Below are 19469 nucleotides of genomic sequence, written 5' to 3'. Positions count from 1 at the left end.
GTAAAATTAAATACAATTAATTACATTTATTTTTCACAATAAATTTAATTGTAGAATTAAAATGATTTTTATTAAATTTGAAAATTCAATTGACACGTTATAATATCACTAAAGAAATCATATTCTTCAGCCTGACGCTGATCTATCCCCCTGTATCCTACTGTCGGGGGACCCTTTGAACAACCAAGATCAGAGAAGCGAAACGAGAGTGAGCGTCGGTGTGACGTCAGCTCCGAGCCGACGTCACACCAGTGCTGCCAGTCTGTCCGCTGGTGTGGTGACAGTGGAGCGCTGCGAGAACAAGGAAGTGGACCGAATATGGGCTGATTTCAGGAGGGATTCGGCCACGATTCAGTCGATCGGACGACTCGTTTATACAAGGTAAGTTCTGTCGTCGTGGTTTACTCAGAAAAATTACCGCAGCTGTAGCATGAGGACGGTCGGCGATCTGGAAACGTGTGATTGTGTGTGTGTGTGTGTGTGTGTGTGTGTGTGTGTGTGTGTGTGTGTGTGTGTGTGTGTGTGTGTGTGTGTGTGTGTGTGTGTGTGTGTGTGTGTGTGTGTGTGTGTGTGTGTGTGTGTGTGTGTGTGTGTGTGTGTTACGTCCTATTTCACAAATCAAATGCTTTCATAGAAATGCCTCGCTGTGTTCACATTACATTCAAACAAAATAATCCCACTTATGTTATAAGGATGCGCTTTCCTCAGTTCTCTGTATTGCCTGTGTAGGAAACAAATTCTAACGTTATAGGAGGGGACTTCTACGTAGGTTACATCCATCATGTGTGCAACTTTGCTTGGGTACACATCGGTGACTTTAAAAAGCTTTATTGTAAATTCGTATACTTGCAAGACAAGTCATATAAACAAGACAGTGTGTCACTAATCTCAATGCAGTCTTTCACGGGAGTCTGTGGTTTGAGGATGCGATGCTCCTTGGTTCCGTCACACAAAAGAGCATTTATCCAGTTGTGTGGGTTTGTCCACTTCACCTAGCAGCCTAATGTCTACCAGGACCACTCTGAGCTGCATGCTGGACCCCAATACATGCAGAGCAAGTGATAGCCACCTACAAAGTAACGCATAGAGTCAACATGTTGCATGCGCCAACATGCACGCACGCACACAGACAGAAAGACAGACAGACAGATTTATATGTTCGGCATAAATAATTGTAAATGTTATTGGGTTCACTCTGTCCCTCAGTATCGGGCCCCACCTCCAGAGATGAGCCACTGCAGTGGGACACTGCTTCGTCATTCTACACTGGCTGGTCACATCTGACCTCTGACCCTCACTCCCTCACAATGGCACCCGTTCCACCAGGAGTCCGCTTCCTGTTCACCTTCAACAAGGACCAATGGTTAGTCGTGTGTGTCTGTGTGTCTGTGTGTGTCTGTGTGTATCATACATGGGTGTTCAGAGTTCACCTAGACTCTGCATAGCCATCCCCTCTCACCCCTCCTACGCACTTATATGTTGTACATCCTGGAACAAAAAGATAGTACTTAGTTGTGTAGCATCTTATCCTAGCTATCTTTGTTGTACAAGTATACGGGGAATGGATTAACCAAGCAATTATTGGTGCTTGCCACTTGGTTCTATGAACATCCTTACTGTTCTTCCGACAGCAATATATTTTTCTCCTTCTTCTGACTTGTATTCAGCAGAAAGTCGCTTTGGATAAAAGCGCCTGCCAAATGCGTAAATGTAATGTATGAACATAGTCGGCCCATTCGTAGTACCTGTATGGATCTGTTCCTGTCTGTTAGCGAGTTGTGATCCTGTGTATCAAAGGAGTGGTTTTCTGTGTCCTGCTTATCGACGTGGCCCGGGTTCCACACACTCATCCATGTTAGTCAAACTAGCACAGTTCCCCACAAGCAAGCTGTCTCTTTTGCTCCAGTGGCAAAGCTTTCAAATTCTTAAGACAGTCCCCAAACCAGTTGTGTACTCTTATTATACCTTTTTAGTGTAAGTTTCGTCCAACCCATCCCAGTTATGCAGCCTAGGCTTAGTTGAATTCCTGATACCTGAGATAAAACAATGTGCCTTAATGCACTATAATACCTTTAGTTAAGGAGGGACTTTAGTTGTATTAAATGTATTATGCCATGGGCTACAATCCCTTTGCATTGCTTTCATCGGAAGCAATGGCTATTCTTTTTTCCTTGTCCTCATCTTATCTTACTAATGTGACTCAAGTGACAAGGAATCGAAGGCTGTTTCACTGTGAATCAGCCTTGGGTTTCACAGCAGGCAGCAGATTGCAGGCCTCCCAGTATTGGCTAACAGGCTTTTACAGCTCTGTAGACAAAGATCACAGAGCATTTTTAACCCAACCCAGGGTGCATGCAGTTGCTGGGGCTTCAGTATGGAAATGTATGCATCAAGGCAAAACATAAACATTGTCATTATTAACATTTGCCGTATTGAGATCTTTTGAAAACAACTTTTTACCACACAGTCATTTTCTTTTTTCTTGTTTGAACACACTGGCCTGCCATTCAGGTTTTTCCCCTGAGAGACCAATAATGTATTCTCATGTTGACAAATTATTTTAACTATTTATGGGAAATGGCAACAACACAAATGTTGGCTTTCAGAGACCCCTGGTTAAACCCTCGCCTACACTGACTACATCACGCACACACACTCACACACCCCATGTCATTATTCTTTGTTGGGCCAGCTGACCAGAAATTTAAAGGCAGCTAAGCTAACTGCTATGTTTACAAGCTCTTTGTTTGTAGGCGTGTCGTGCTTCAGGCTACATGGAGATGAGAGATTCCACTCGCCCAAGCTTGGGAAAGCTCCAGATGTTGTTCTTGCCGGCCATTGTACCCACTGTCCCAATCTGTCTAAAACGTCTGCATGGTCATCTTCACCATCATCTTCTCTCACTTCTCCATCCTTCACACCTCCTACATCACTCCAGTCCCTGTGTTGCCAGCTCTCCAATTTCCTCAGGAGTTTATTTTCTCACTGCCGCCCCCTGGGGTCCCCTGTGTGCAGGTACAGAGCCTTCACCTTCATCCTCACCTTCCTGCTCTACACCAGCTTCCACCTCTCCAGGAAGCCAATCAGCATCGTCAAGGTAACCCCCTCACTCACTCACAGAATGTATATTTCAATGCATCCTGTTTCAATGATTTGTGTTTGATCTTCTTTTCTTTAATATAGAGTTGTATTGTTTCACATTTCAGTCTCTGACTACCATTCCTTTAGCTCGTTAGCCTCTTGGCTATAACTCTTTGTCTCTCTATATGCCATTTCCTGGATCAATAAAGGTTAAGCAAACAAATGAAAACAATGCTGGCCAACATTCCCAGAAGGGAAGTCAACACACACACACACACGCACGCACGCACGCGCGCACACACCCTCCTCCTCCTCTTCGTTTGTAGCGTAACACGGCGGCTGTTCTTCCAGGTTGTGCCGGTCACACGTGTTATCTCAGCCGAAGTAACCTTAGTGTTTGTTTGTGTATGACAGAGCGAGCTCCACAAGAACTGCTCGATGGCGAGCGAGTTAGCCACAGCTAATGGTGGCGGCGCTAGCCAGCTGCCCGCACTCATCTCTCTGCACACGGACATGGACTGCAGCTGGAAGCCCTTCGGTTAGTGTGTGTGTGTGCGTGCGTGTGTGTGTGTGTGTGTTTATTTTCCTTTTTTTTTTTCTCTAGTTGTGTGTACGCATGCTTGTTTTTCTTATTTAATTCATAAATACATCCATAAATATGCAACACACTGTTTTTAATCTATGCAAATATTTATCAATGCATATTTACACATATAGACTGCACTACTGGCCATTAAAGGGCTAAATAGAATAGAAGACATTGAAAACTCTCAATTGCCATTTGACCAATGGATAAGTGTGTTCAGGCACATTTTACTGATATAAATATGAAATAAATAGAAATTCATGTTTGGTCTCCAAGTGTCTTGTAGTCCTGTAAACCCTAAACGAGGATGACATACAGTGTGTGCATTCCCACGCATTGAAAGTCTGTTCCCCTTCTACAGATAAAAATAACTATAAACAGCTCCTGGGAGCCATGGACTACTCCTTTTTGTTCGCCTACGCCATCGGCATGTACCTCAGGTAGGCTCATACCAGTAAACCTGTACCTCAGGTAGACCTTTACCTCAGGTAGGCTGATCACCAGGTAGACCTGTACCTCAGGAATACCAGCTGGTCATAAACATTATGCTGACCACCATAAGTGCAGCCCCATCTTGTAGCACCTCTCCAAGAGAGGCTGTTGATTTGAAACATGCTTTTGCTAATGCCTATGCTGCTGCCCTTGCAGCGGCATCATCGGGGAGCGCCTGCCCATCCGGCTGTACCTGACGGTGGGCATGCTGTGCAGCGGGCTGTTCACCTGCCTGTTCGGTCTGGGCTACATCTACAACATCCACAGCCTGGCCTTTTACGTCTCTGTCCAGGTGAAGCAGAAACTCATCTTCCATGAGATGTGAATGTAAAAAATCGTATTCAAACATATATATATTATATTATCAGGCAGAGGAAAGGGGTAGGGATCCCATACTTTATATAATTTAATTATGAAATAACTGCACTCATTCAAACATGGCTCTAGATCTGTATTCTTTGGGGTTGTAGTCTCTGACAACATATTGGAACAGAAACACAAGGATTATATTACACACTAAGGAACAGTCAGCGAACCAGAAGGAAACGCTGTACATTATGAAATTAGCCAACACATATAGCAGATGACACACATACACACTCACACACACACATTTAAAATTGTGTTTGGTGTACCAATATCAATATATGTATTTTATATATATTTTTAATGTCTGTATATTTAACCGCTGTTAATGGCTATTCAAATCTTGAAGAATGTGAAACAGAATCAACGTGTGTGTGTGTGTGTGTGTGGGTGTCAGGTGGCTAACGGCTTGGTGCAGACCACTGGCTGGCCCAGTGTGGTCACGTGCATCAGCAACTGGTTCGGCAAGGGAAGGTAGGCTAGCAAGCTATCACTGACAGCAGCCTCAGTATCCCCAAACCTTAGATAATGGGAGCAGTACTGCTAGTACAACGGTGTCCCTCTCTGTCCATCCCTCTCTGGCCCTGCCCCTAGGCGTGGGCTCGTCATGGGCGTGTGGAACTCCCACACCTCAGTGGGGAACATCCTGGGGTCCCTGATCGCCGGCTCCTACGTGTCCTCCAACTGGGGCATGTCCTTCATCGTGCCCGGCATCATCATCGCCGCAATGGGCGTGGTCTGCTTCCTCTTCCTCATCGAGCGTACGTACTGCCCCGCCTTATTGCCTGGAGTTGGGAGGGGGAGCAAGGAGAGGGGCTTGCTGTGGTGGATGAGTGTTGTGGAGCCTCTTGGAAGTGGTTGATGAAGAGTCAAAGGCAGCAGAGTAGAGTGCATTATTAGGCGAGTCGTAGTAATGCTATGACTCCTTAACCGTTCCTGATATTACCACAAACATATCCAAGTACCCACATCTTTTCGACAGAATCCAGAGGCTCAGGAAATCCTAAGTTGTTGGTAAGCTATTTGAGCAGGTGTGTTCTGAGGGAGTGTACGGGCAGATCTCACCCTGTACATCTTGTGTCTGCAGATCCTAACGACTTGAAGACTATGCATGCCCAGAGCTCCTCGCCCGTCGGCAGGGTGAGTACAGACATGTTAACATCTCAATATCCTTTATGTCTCGCCTGTCTGTGTTGGTGTAGTGTGTGTGTGTTTGTGTGACATTTGGAGAGAATGGACCCTCCTGGTGCTTTACTCTGGTCACCATGACTACAAGGGACCTTGACACTGGTCACTATGGCAACCGTGGACCACCTAAGGCACCTACTAAGGACCCTAAGTGGCTTTCAAGAGCAGACTACATCTTAAGTTTGTGTGTGGGTGTGTTTATCTCCCCTCACACCTCCCAAGACACGACTTAGAAACAACCATCACTTGAATGAACACACACACACACACACACACACACACACACACACACACACACACACACACACACACACACACACACACACACACACACACACACACACACACACACACACACACACACCGTGAGAGAGAGAGATAACTCCAAGATTTCCAATCCCACTTGAAACCCTTTGCCCTTTCACCTTCCCTTAACATCCGATCCCACAGAAGACGAACAAGGGACAGGGTCTAGACCCTAAAGCCTGCTAGCCATCAGGGGGCCGTGTACTGGATACTTCCCTCTGGTGTAGAAATATGATGATGTGAAAGATGTGGATGATTGCCAGACCGTAGCGTTTAAATACCTACCCCTAGGTGGTTAATGTCTCTGTAGAACACCAGTAGCTGCTCCCAATCCCCAAGAATTATGTTATTAATTAAAACAATTAATTAACTGTTCATTCCTGTGATGTAAAGTTTAAGGGGTGATTAGGACTGCATTAAGGGAATCAGAAAAAAATGCTGGGTGTGTAACTATACCGACCTCTCCAGTGGATATTCCCATGATGCATTGCTTTCCCCCAGATCCATTAAACAACCAAACCATCTCTTAACCATCCTAATTCAAACACCTACAATTTAACAATAACCCTTAACTTATAGCCTTCCCTAACCAAATGCCTGTGTTTAGCTTTTTAAGCTGAGATCTAGTTGAATTTCACCTCTACTTTAACTCCCACACTGACTCATTTATTGTGTTGTATTACTTCAGGCCGAAACGTTCAAGCGCTTGTTTGCTTGTTGACTTGAAAAGACCAGATAAAGATAAAGTAAAGTCTGTCTCTTGCTTCCCCCTAGCAGACGGCATGCACTGGATGGAGCGGTGTGAATGGACACAAGGATATGTATCTTCAGTTCACACAGGGCAGTACAAAGGTGTGTGTGTGTGTGTGTGTGTGTGTGTGTTTTCCTCTTTGGGCTCATGCAGCATGCATATTTTTATTAAGGTGTATTTATTTTGAAACTACAACAGAATATTAAGTTGCATTCTACTGTCATTGTAACTCATCTAGACGTACGACCATTACGAGAATAGCGTTCTGTACAGGAAGGTGAGTCTATTGGGTCCCAGGAGGGTCTCTGGGAAGACCCCCTCCAGTACTTTGACCTGACCCGTTTTCATGTTGTCCTTCAGAGCAATCTGCAAATGGTTTCCATGGTATTTCAAGTCCAATCAATAGTGGGCCCTGGACGCGCCATGCAAAAACAATATGGAGTCTTTTCATACATTTATAGCTAGAAAAGTATTGTCAATAGTGTTTTCTGGCATACAACGCTCTCCCACACCTAATTCCTTCCTACTGCAAACCTACTGTGTGTCTGGCCAGCCTGTCCTGAGCTAGACCTGATCTGGTGATGATATGTGCAATGGGTTGATTAGTCAAATATGATCTTTGAATGAGAGGCTTGTCAAGGCTCTCATTCAATGAACGCTATTGATGTTGGTGATCAGATGAACTGCAACGTTTCTGAATAATCAACCCTCTTCTGATTTGGAAGGTTTTGGGGCTTTTAGTGGATTCCGGAACGTTGGAAAGATTACTTTCCAACATCTCAGTGTCTGGCTGTGTGTTAGTGGGAAGCATACTTTAAAATTAGACTCCTTTTTCTAGACCAAAAAAGTTATTCTAATGCGGACAAACTTGTTTCAAACTCAAGGCGGTTTTGGTTTGATCACTTAACATTCCCTTAGTTAAGGGAACAGGATCAGGAATTTGATAGTGAAACTGGAAATAAATCAAAATGCATCTCACCAGCCTTGAATTTCTGACCGATCAGACAAAATCCGCAAAATCAGTTTGGTGAGGTGTTTGTTTCTCCTCTTCGTTGTGTTTTTGCGATATTGCAAAACTCATTTTCCTCAATAAGTATGCTGCCCGCTTCAGAGCCACATCACACCTCTGCCCTCTGTCTCCACCTCCTGTGTCCCAGTCACTGATGATTGTTCCTCTCTCAGGGCGGCGACGAGGAGCCCCTGCTGGGCAGAGAGACCGCTGCCAGTGGGCGTGTCCCTCTGCAGCAAGTCGTCGTGGTGAAGAGTGAAGCAGAGCCCTCCGCCATCAGCTTCATGGGAGCCCTGCGCATACCGGTCAGTCAGACAGACAGATACACACACACACACACACGTGGAGGGAACCATACAGAGAAAAACAACACAGAGAATGATATTCATATGACAAACTGCTAATGCCAGGATGTGTAGCAAGTAAATTTGAATCAATGTGAATCTGTGTATTGACCTATGTGTCGTCTATGTCTCTCTCTACCTTCTCCCCTCAGGGAGTGATCGAGTTCTCACTTAGTCTGCTGTTCGCTAAGCTGGTCAGCTACACCTTTCTCTTTTGGCTGCCCCTCTACATCACCAAAGCAGGTATCCATCTTATATAAACACTGCTGTGACCTAGGTTACCACACCACTCTGCATCGCTAGTATTCACTGGTGTTCACTAGGTTACCATGTCACCTTCACCAGTAGTACCTAGGTTAACGTGTGCGTGTGTGTCTCTCTTTTCAGCTCACCTGGATGCTAAAAAGGCCGGGGATCTCTCCACCCTGTTCGATGTGGGAGGAATCGTAGGTAGGTGTCTGCCCCTCCTCCAGAGGGATACCTGCCTCTTCCTCCGTGTGTGTGTGTGTGTGTGTGTGTGTGTGTGTGTGTGTGTGTGTGTGTGTGTGTGTGTGTGTGTGTGTGTGTGTGTGTGTGTGTGTGTGTGTGTGTGTGTGTGTGTGTACTGCAGGTTTTCATCATTCACATACACATGTTTGTGTGTAGGTGGTATCTTGGCAGGAGTCATCTCTGACAAGTTGGGGAAGAGAGCCACCACCTGTGCAGTAATGCTTCTATTGGCTGCTCCGACAGTAAGCCCCACCCACTTCAACTCAGGATTTTACTGTTTCATGTTATTTTCCATACATACTGTATACTATCACGATACAACTTAATGACATTCCGTTTAACTCATGTTGGCTATTGGGTACATTTATCTCTGCCTAACTATTGTTAAGAATTATGGAGAGAATGATTTTTTGGTTTCCTATAGCTAGTACCAAATGTTATACAGAGACAACAGAAATTGGCTAATAACTGCTTAACTCAATTTAACACATGAGATTGTTAAAAAATGTATGACTCACTTGATGATGTTTCAATGGTAAAGACATGACGTATGTGACGGATAATGAATGGCGTTGTTTGCGCTTCCAGCTCTACGGCTTCTCCATGATCAGCCAGTTTGGTCTGGGACCCACCGTGGGTAAGATCCACACTCTAAAGCTCCAGTCATTAAACTATCTGACAGCTTATAACTAATATGAATATAGTAGAGTAGAGAAAAACGGAGGTCCCAAGCCCTACGCTAAAAAGCTTGATGCCCTTAAAGTTCCTGTGGTGAATACGGTTCTACTGAATTGCTCTGATATTAAACATGTTTTCTATTTTTCTCTCTAGCCATGTTGTTGGTGTGCGGCGGGTTGGTGAACGGCCCATATGCCCTTATCACCACGGCCGTGTCAGCTGACCTGGTATGTGCTCGTCATGGACATTTGTGTATGGAGGTCTGTGTGTGTGTGTTTATGTGGACGCCAGGCACTCCATGATCATCCACTGCTCATTCTCACTCCAACTCGTCCTCTCCGATGACCTTTCACCCCCAGGGGACCCACAAGAGCCTGAAGGGGAACGCCCGGGCCCTGTCCACCGTCACGGCCATCATCGATGGGACCGGCTCCGTAGGTCAGTGTTCAGACAGGGATACGCTCTACCACAGGCTCTGTAGGTCAGTGTTCAGACCCTCTACCACAGGCTCTGTAGGTCAGTGTACAGACCCTCTACCACAGGCTCTGTAGGTCAGTGTTTAGACCCTCTGTAGGTCAGTGTACAGACCCTCTACCACAGGCTCTGTAGGTCAGTGTACAGACCCTCTACCACAGGCTCTGTAGGTCAGTGTTTAGACCCTCTGTAGGTCAGTGTTCAGACCCTCTACCACAGGCTCTGTAGGCCAGTGTTCAGACCCTCTACCACAGGCTCTGTAGGTTAGTGTTTAGACCCTCTGTAAGCCAGTGTTCAGAGATAAAACTCTCCCACAGGCTCTGTAGGTCAGTGTTTAGACCCTCTGCAGGTCAGTGTTCAGAGATAAAACTCTCCCACAGGCTCTGTATGTCGGTGTTCAGACCCTCTGTAGGTCAGTGTTCAGACCCTCTGTAGGTCGGTGTTCAGACCAGAGATACACTCTACCACAGGCTGTTTACTGTTATCCAGCCGCTCATATTCACACATGGCTGTTCGTATTAAGATGTGTTTTTATTATCGAGATATGACGAGCATTGTGCTCACTTGGTTTACTATGATGGAATTGAACTCAAACGTGAGGTTGAAAAGGTTGTTTTAGTAAAGCCACATAGTTTAAGACATAAAGAAATGTTAAATGGCTTAAATAAAGTGAAAGGATTTGAACAGTCCAAATGGAGTTAACATTGTTAACAAAATTGCTGCAGTGATAAAGTTTGAATACATTTGAGATAAAATATAGTATAGATGATCTGTTAAAGCGGATAAAGCATGAAATTAAATAAAAATTGAGCAAGTTGCGAAGTCTGAAGTAATTGACGTATCAGAGAATGGGCGGAAGGCTTTGCCATCCTCCCATTGACTTAAAAAAAAAAAATCAGTGTACAGCAAAATCTATCTACACGGATCCAAGAAGCAAAAATGTTCAGCATGTGTACACCAAGTTTCAGAATTGTATTATACTTACACACAGGCATTCAGAGAGAAAAACAGACCGAGACAGACTTATTAATTAGAGATTACTATGATGAAAAATCACTATTATTAAAATGCACTATTCATACTTTTGTATTATTTATTTTTTCCTCATAAATGTACCGCCTGGGATGAATTAATAAACGTCTGCTTTTATCAAATAATTACTGTTATTAATATTACTTTAGAGATAAAATGCTCCATGCCTCTTGTATCTTCCCGCTGCAGCTGTGGGTGGCAGCCCTTGTAGTTCTCATAGTGGTCTGTCTGTCCTCAGGCGCTGCGGTGGGCCCCCTGCTGGCCGGAGTGTTGTCTGCGGGCGGCTGGGATCAGGTGTTTTACATGCTGATGACCGCTGACTTCCTGGCTCTGCTTGTAAGCCAAAACCCCTGCCCCTGCATGTCCCATCCCTTATGGGCTTGTGGCAACCAAGATGGTCGTGACATGAGGGCTCATATGTGACGTCAGTTAAAGGGAACTTGACTCACAGTTGACACACAGCAGTCAGTACTTCATTTAGAATGCCCCCCCGCACTGTCCTCAAACATGAGCCTGCACCTGTGCTGCACTCTAGCTCATCATGTGGACTCCCTGCCAGGCTCTCTGTACTTAGAATGTCGAAATTCCCTCTGAAGTCCATATTAAGCTATTAGAATGCTGTGTGTGTGTGTGTGTGTGTGTGTGTGTGTGTGTGTGTGTGTGTGTGTGTGTGTGTGTGTGTGTGTGTGTGTGTGTGTGTGTGTGTGTGTGTGTGTGTGTGTGTGTGTGTGTGTGTGTGTGTGTGTGTGTGTGTGTGCGCGCGCGCCATGAGAATCGCTACGGTTCTCTACTCTATCAAGTCATAAACAATTCTATAATTTGCAACAAAGTGAATGACATTATCTAATATATTACTTGGTGTGTCTGTCTCTCTTCCTGTTTGCTGTGTAGTTTTTGCTTCGATTGGTCAAAAAGGAGCTGACTTCGAGCAAGTCTCGCCCGATTTCTACTGTAGAGTAAGTTCTGCTAACAGCATACACAATCGGATTCTATTGATATATTTCTTTTTACCCATTGTTCACAAACCAAAATAAACAAAGTCTGTTAAATATTCAAACTGGAGGGACACCACTCAGCAGGTACACAAAATGGAGTATATAACATATAAAATGAGGGGAAACCTCAAAGTATATGAGTTAAGATGGGCCAAGTGGTCAACCTACTATAATTAACTTAATCATAATGCTATATCTGTGATTATCCTACTCGTCTATTTTTCGGCTTGCTTTTTTTTTTTTTTATTAGTATTTTTTTTTTTTTTTAGTTTGTTGTTTGTTTGTTTATTTAGCTTGTTTGTGTATGTTGCTTTATGTGCGTGTCTAGTTTGTTGTCAATGTAGCTGTTTGTTTTGCTTGTTTGTTTATGTTGCTTTATGTGCGTGTCTAGTTTGTTGTCAATGTTGTTGTTGTGTTTTTTGTCTCATTGTTTCATGTGTACATTTGAATGTACAGACACGTGGTGATTCTAAAAAATAAAGTATAAAAAAATATATATATATTCAAACTCATGGGGAACATATTAGCATTAGTATAATACCTTTTTTTTTTATCCTTTAAAATGAAGAAATTGTACAAAATTACTTGGTGAAAATGACATCTCTGCTTTTGACCAATGATTATGTAAATGAAGCAAACACCTCCATGCTCTCACGACCCACACACCTTCTCTCTGGTGGTACTTCTGCATAATCATTTGGACATATTTCCACATCGGACAGTGATGGGCACTGCTCTCCTCCCACACACACGGACACCCACTCAGAGTCCTGTGAGGTTGTGGAGTACAAAACACAATAAACATGGTAGTCTAGGATCTTCTTGGTTCCTATAAGTCACATCGCGAGACTCAAAACAACATTCAGAAGGCCTCCACTCCAAGAATAAAGACATAATTAGAACAATAAGGACAATTATAACATTATTTGAGTGGCAAAACAAACAAACTTCCCAACAAATCCAACAGCCCAGCCGGCATGAAGAGGTTAAAGATCTCTGCTCTTTTCATTCCTTGACGACTAGTTGTCGGCATAAGTCAATCACTATCCCACTCCTACTCCTTATGTAGCAGTGGTGGAGTTACAAGAATCACCAGACGTGTTCACAGGAGAAGGAGGAGCAGCAGGGACAGCTGTGTACTGATGTAAACTGATGTCCAACATGTCTTCTCTTGCAGGTTGAAGGAGCACTGAGCATTGATACCACTCTGAACCGATCCCGGTTGGGGACCATGGACTCGCCTCCATATCTAGGGCATTATGGGATGTATAGCCTACGTGCACACGTGTACACACACAATTTTGTGGGATTTTCTCCTTGTGCCTTTTGTAAGCTATCTTAGCTTTGTTTTTGACTGTTTCTATTAATTTTCCCTTCATCGCCATGTTAATCTTTTTCCTCTTATAAGGTTGTTTGAGTCTCTCTCTCTCTCTCTCTCTCTCTCCTCCCTCCCTCCCTCCCTCCCTCCCTCCCTCCCTCCCTCCCTCCCTCCCTCTCTGTGTGTGTGTATGTATGTATAACCTACTCTGAGTTATATGAATGCAGTTTAATCGCCATCGTTGCCTTACTGAACTAAACCAAAGAGCTAATACAAATTGCAATGTCATTTGCAATGTCATCCAATCAGGAACTTGTTTTCATTTTTGAAAGTGGAGTCTTTAATGATTGCTCTCAGCTGTCTAGTGTACGGTTTCTCAATGATATTTGTCACAATGGGCCAATGTATCTTTATATATCAACTCTGGAGAATGTTGAGCATGTTCCTGTGACCGTGGTGGTTGGCGGTTTATCCCGGATGTGTTGAATGTTAAGTTTTAATTATGCGCAAGTGCAATGGATGAGAAGGTATGCTGTGATGTTATATAATTATAAATATTTATATTTAAATATAAAATGCCTATTTGCAGCAAATGTTGAAGCAGATGATTAAAAATATATATCTATTTAAACATTTGCTACCATTTGAAGAGTGGCAGAAGATTGATTCACGGTTCATACAGACTGACGGATAGCGACAAATTCACTTTTTGACTTTGCGATCTAGAATCATTCTAGATACAAGTTGAGCTCTAGTGGACTCCCATGGTATACAAGACCAATTCCATACCTTCGGCACCAACAGCAAATGTTTGTGGTTGTGTATTTAATATGTAGACATACGTGTATCAGTAGTAGAGACCCTGTACTTGAAAAATGTGTGCCTTTTTTAATCGTTTGTCTATTCCTGTGGGTGTTTTTATTAACTGTTTTAGTTGTTAAATGAGTGTTTTGTTAAGATGTCCAATTAAAACCGCAGTCTCGGTAAAATAAATAACTTTTTTCTCTCTCTTAGTTTGACTTGAAGGTCTTTGGGTGTGTGGGTGAATTGTGCTAATTTGGGGTGTGGAGGGGCCTTGTATCGCAGCTGGAGATGACAGCTGTCAGCTCACTGGTGATCTGGTGACAGACCAAACCCCACTCAGTGACACCGGCAGACACAAGGAACTTATGGAACTTAAGGAGTCTTATGTCCAGGAATAGCCCATTTACTATCATACAGGATCAACCATCCCCTGTATGTTATCATCTTATTGATGTTGAAAAAAGTCGTTTAATAGTATTTTTTTCTGTACTGCTGAAACGCAAATGTATACTTAGATACCGTCATACGATACAACTATTTATCATATTAAAACCACTTGTAATAGCTGGCCTACATCTCATTCCTCCTCTAACTAAACAAACATGTTTCATACGATAAATGATAGATAACCTTTTTGCTCTTTGTAACTTATCTCTATTGGGTTTTTAAGGGACAGATGCACACATTGAGACAAGGTGAGGGGCCAGAAGGCGAACCTGTCCAGCTGGAGTAACACCTATAATATATGTAAACCTGTAATATATATGTACACCTCTTATATATTGTACATCTGCAATATATGTACACCTGTAATATATTGTATACCTGTCATGTATGTACACCTGTCATGTACACCTGTACTGTGTGTACACCTCCAATCTCCAAATTCCTCTTGGTGTTGTCGGTGAGTCATCTGAAGTGACGTCACCCATCCAGCAGCGTGTCTCTCGCCCACTGGGAATTCAGTACCGTTACGTTACTGTTCAGATCCGCTCTGTGTCCCCGTTTCCTCGTCTCCCCTCTCCTCCATCGGTTGTCCGCTCTGGTGAATTATTCACACCGACGTCCTGGTCGCTGCGTCCGCCTCGTCACTAAAGAACGGCGACGGTGCCTCGAGAGACCACCACAGGAGACACTCCTGATCCTCATCCTGAGGACCCCCCCCCACCCACCCCCATGCAGTGTGTGCGTGGGGGTGGATGGTGGGCATGCGCTTAGGCAGGGTGTGTGAGAGAAGGGAGGGGGCGCGCCAAGCAGCGCACGAGGGTTATGAGATGTGTGTGTGTGTGTGTGTGTGTGTGTGTGTGTGTGTGTGTGTGTGTGTGTGTGTGTGTGTGTGTGTGTGTGTGAGTGTGTGTCTGTGTGTGTTTGTGAGAGAGAGAGAGAGAGAGAGAGAGAGAGAGAGAGAGAGAGAGAGAGAGAGAGAGAGAGAGAGAGAGAGATGTCGACAGATCGTTGACTTCAACCCACCGCTCCGTTGGAACAAAACCGTGTCGGCGCGGTGGTTGAGCTCGACACGGGGACCCCGGAGCAGAGGACAGAGAGCAGGAGACATGGGCTCCGCGTCGTCCTCCTACCGGGTCATCTACCTGGACGTGGACGGCAGGATCCAGAAGGTACTCAACCAGTGCAGCTCTGTGGTCTTTCTCCTCTTTATTTGTGATGATTTGTCGTCGCGGCTGTGTTTCCTCAGTGGACAGTGTTCTCGCTGGACCCTTGGTGGACCGTTCAACCCATGGACTAAACGTTATTTTTTATCTTTAGAATATATTGGACCCATCTCACTAGCGAATTATCTCATTATCATCTCATTCATGAGTTTTCTTTGGTGACTGTGTTGTCTGATACATCATCACTAACCCAATGAAGCCTTTCGCTAAACATGTTTACGTCCTCAAAGTAAACGGCAGTGCCTTCTTGTTTTCAGGGAATGAACGGAGAGAGATGGAGGGAGGGAGGATAGAAAGAGGAACCAGCACACTGTGGGTTAGTGTATGTAGGCTACATCAGGCCCAGGCGTCAGCCCTGTTATGAAGATGAACTCCTCACAGCCCTAACCATCCCTGTGACACGAGGTCCTAAAAGGAGTGTGTGTGCAGAGTTTTCCCACCACGCCTCCCATCAGCACCATCATAGAAATACAGACATACAATATACTTCTTTATAGTCCTTTTGTTTATTCATCTATCTCTGGTTTGTTTTATTTTATTGATTGAGAAAAGAGGATTTATTTTATATGAATAATTGAATAATTAAAGACAGCTTTTGATGGTATTTGGCAATGAAGCTTTGCTTTATGGGGACATTTAGAACTCTTCTTTCTACTCTTTCTATGTCGCTTACAGCCTAACCCATAATTTTTTCATTTAGTGTGTGATATTGTTCGACATAAACTTTTCTTAATCAACAGGCTCAACGGTTTTCAAGTGTTTAGTCGGAAATATTCATTAAATCTAGATATAAATTGTGGAGGTGATGGTGTGGTTAAAGATACAATATAAGCTTAATGGACGGATCCTTATGCTGTGTGTTATTTTGAGACTTCGGGAAGCTCTGATAGTTTATACTAGAATATTATTATTATATAGCAGCAACGTTCTGTGACTTTAAAGGTTAACCTCTGGTGTGTTTGGTCTCAAAAGTTGTTATGCAGCTGTGTGTCTCTCTCCACCTCTCTCCCTGTCTCTCTTTTAGCTCTCTTGCAATCTACCTCTTTCTCTTTCCCACTGAGTCTTTCTATCTTTATCTCACCCCTAGTGTGTGTGTGTGTGTGTGTGTGTGTGTGTGTGTGTGTGTGTGTGTGTGTGTGTGTGTGTGTGTGTGCGTGTGCGTGTGTGTGTGTGTCTCTCTCTCTCTCTCTCTCTCTCTCTCTCTCTCTCTCTCTCTCTCTCTCTGTCTTTAGCGTTATATCTACGGTACATTCAAACCAACCGTAGGTCTCTTCATGCCTCTAGTAGCATCAGCTGTAGTGGAGAACGGACCTCCATTAGGGGGCAGGGTGCTTTGTGTCGAGTCTAATTTCAGGGTCTTTGTTGTGTGTAAATGTGTGTTTGTTTTTATTTGTTTCCACGTATGTGTAATGTGTATGCGTGTCATCCTGTTTGCCTTTATGCTTTTCCATTTGTGTGTGTGTGTGTGTGTGTGTGTGTGTGTGTGTGTGTGTGTGTGTGTGTGCGTGTTTGTGTGTGCATGAATGCATTGATGCATAATCAAGCTTCAATGATGAGCCGTTTTTATGTATTCAACCTCACATTAATATCCTATCCTGATGTGTTCTGAGTGTGGAGGAGGAGGGAGCCCAACACTGCGCTGTGTTATCATATGAGTCATGCGTCCACTCTGGTCTCTCATCAGAAGCGATGGTCTCTCATCAGAAGCGATGGTCTCTTATCAGAAGCGATGGTCTCTCATCAGAAGCGATGTTCTCTTATCAGAAGCGATGGTCTCTCATCAGAAGCGATGGTCTCTCATCAGAAGCGATGGTCTCTCATCAGAAGCAATGTGTTTTGCATGCAGTGCTCTAACAGCATCACATCTGAGCTCCCTGGCTACAAAAGTTTGTTTGTGGTGGAAAGTTTTTATTATTAATTGACAAATTATTATTATTCTATTATCTTTCTTATAACGACAAGTATTAACATTACTATGGAAAGATATATCTTGGTCACGTGAGGGCTACTTTGGCGGAACTAGTTATCGTCTTGGGAAGGAATATTATACAGCCTATTTATATATTAAAGTTCTGATGTCATCTGAAAGCATGATTCATTCATTCAGCTCAAACAATAACATGGACACACCCCCTTACTTTACAGTCAACCATGCCCCTAACTTGTGCTTGTTATGCTAAGGTGATTTTTGTGAATATGAATCAGCTAGCTACGTTATTTATTTATTCTAGCTAAAGTTGTGATGAATTTATATGGAATGTGTCATTACTCATGGAAAATGTTTATTTTATTGGATTTGGGGCTAAATTACTATTGGATTACATTTATTTAGTTTATTAAATTTTTAAAGTGCTGTCTTTGTGCCAAACAAGTTAATTAGTTAAAAAACGGTATCCATATATTTGTTAGGGTTAGAGAGCTACAATTAGTGAAAGAGTCACACAATCCAGCACACAGAAGCATGCATTATGTGCAGGTCTCCATGGTGACTGGTATTGGTCATGGTGACTGGTAGGTACTAACCCACATGCTCAGAACCACTTCAGAACAATTTGCTCCCAAGGCCTCTCCAGAACATAGAACACAGAACACAAGGCCTCTTCAGATAATAGAACACAGAACACAAAGCCTCTTCAGAACGTATACACTGAACACAAGGCCTCTTCAGAACATAGAACACAGAACACAAGGCCGTTCCATATTGCAAATAGATCAGTAATAATAGCAAATAATAATTATTCTTATTATAATAACTGCAAAAGTTTGAGCAGCCTCTAGTGGCTTGGGTTGTAGCTACAGTAATAGATATATAGTTGCAAAGGTGGACCGAATTATATCAATATTCTGATATAATTCTAATTAATGCGCCTCTTGTTTGACTTATCGGACAAACGGCCCTTCGGAACAATGGGTTACGTTTTCATAACATTGAACTGTCGGCATAGTGGCATGTCGATCTAATGGGAAATATTTCGGACCACTGAGACGTCGGAACAATGCGGCGTCGGAATTACGGCATGGCACCCTGGCTGATGGTTGGCTGTGGGCTAGCTGATGGCTGGCTATGGGCTAGCTGATGGCTTGCTGATGGCTGGCTGTGGGCTAGCTGATGGCTGTGGTTGACCTAGCTGATGGCATGGCTGTGGGATAGCTGATGGCTGGCTGTGGGTTGGCTGATGGTTGGCTGTGGGATAGCTGATGGCTGGTTGTGGGTTGGCTGATGGCTGGCTGTTGGCTGGCTGTGGGGGAGCGTACCTATGTTCCCCGGGTCCTATGTTCCCCGGGTCCTATGTTCCCCGCTTTGTATGTGACCGGGGAACATCTGTTTCGCCTTTGATTGCCTTAGAATGGCTCTCCTCCGATTGGTTAGGGTTAGGGTTAGGTTTAAGGTTAACCCTCACCCTAACCGTAACCCTAACCCTAACCATAACCCTAAACCTGACCCTAACCCTTTGCACCCGGGGAACATAGGACCTGGGGAACATAGGGATGACCCTGGCTGGGGGCTAGCTGATGGCTGGCTTTGTGTTATCTGATGGCAGGCTGTGGGCTGGCTGTGGGCTAGCTGATGGCTGGCTGTGGGCTACCTTTGGGCTACTTGTGGGCTACCTGTGGGCAAATGTCATGCTAGCTGTAGGCTAGCTGCATTTGAAGAGTGAAAAAACGAATCAGGTTCTCTAGTCAGGGACGCAGAGAGAAGGGGAGCTGTAATCAGGCCTTGGCCCGTTCCCATGGCCTGTCTCTTTTCATGCCTCCTGCATGCTATATATTTATATTTGTTATATAGCATACATAGGCCCTACATAGTTTAAATAAACAAACTAACCTGCGGCCGTGATATATCTTCTCTGATGATATAACAATCAATAACACACTGATATAGACA

General features: G+C 44.0%; 2 protein-coding genes across 9 annotated transcripts in view; both read left to right on the top strand.

The window, feature by feature from the left end:
- The first annotated feature begins 262 nt into the window (after nt 1–262).
- Nucleotides 263–13225, top strand: LOC130372939 (glucose-6-phosphate exchanger SLC37A1-like). 5 transcript variants are annotated; one of them, XM_056579075.1, is made up of 21 exons: nt 263–381; nt 1207–1363; nt 3016–3097; nt 3496–3619; nt 4029–4107; nt 4316–4451; nt 4923–4999; nt 5120–5286; nt 5613–5665; nt 6797–6871; nt 7009–7047; nt 7953–8084; nt 8276–8366; nt 8511–8573; nt 8769–8854; nt 9201–9249; nt 9444–9517; nt 9650–9728; nt 11035–11132; nt 11688–11752; nt 12969–13225. In XM_056579075.1, the coding sequence occupies exons 2-21, from the start codon at nt 1308–1310 to the stop codon at nt 12982–12984; spliced, it is 1641 nt and encodes a 546-aa protein (XP_056435050.1). In that variant the 5' UTR covers nt 263–381; nt 1207–1307; the 3' UTR covers nt 12985–13225. The 5 variants fall into 5 exon arrangements, with proteins under 5 accessions (XP_056435050.1, XP_056435049.1, XP_056435053.1 ...); XM_056579074.1 differs by having other exon boundaries at nt 6794–6871; XM_056579078.1 differs by lacking the exon at nt 7009–7047.
- Nucleotides 13226–15419: 2194 nt separating this feature from the next.
- Nucleotides 15420–19469, top strand: part of LOC130372940 (high affinity cGMP-specific 3',5'-cyclic phosphodiesterase 9A-like) — a 28602-nt gene continuing 24552 nt past the window's right edge. For 3 of the 4 annotated variants that reach the window (XM_056579082.1, XM_056579080.1, XM_056579081.1), the window contains exon 1: nt 15452–15529. In XM_056579082.1, coding sequence (XP_056435057.1) covers nt 15467–15529 — 63 coding nt within the window. In that variant the 5' untranslated portion in view covers nt 15452–15466. Of the gene's footprint in view, nt 15530–19469 lie in introns of all 4 variants that reach the window. The other variant, XM_056579083.1, reaches the window with a different exon arrangement.

Source organism: Gadus chalcogrammus, chromosome 20, assembly GCF_026213295.1.
Source record: "Gadus chalcogrammus isolate NIFS_2021 chromosome 20, NIFS_Gcha_1.0, whole genome shotgun sequence".
NCBI classification, from domain to species: Eukaryota; Metazoa; Chordata; class Actinopteri; order Gadiformes; family Gadidae; genus Gadus; species Gadus chalcogrammus.
This window is presented reverse-complemented; position numbering and strand designations above follow the sequence as displayed.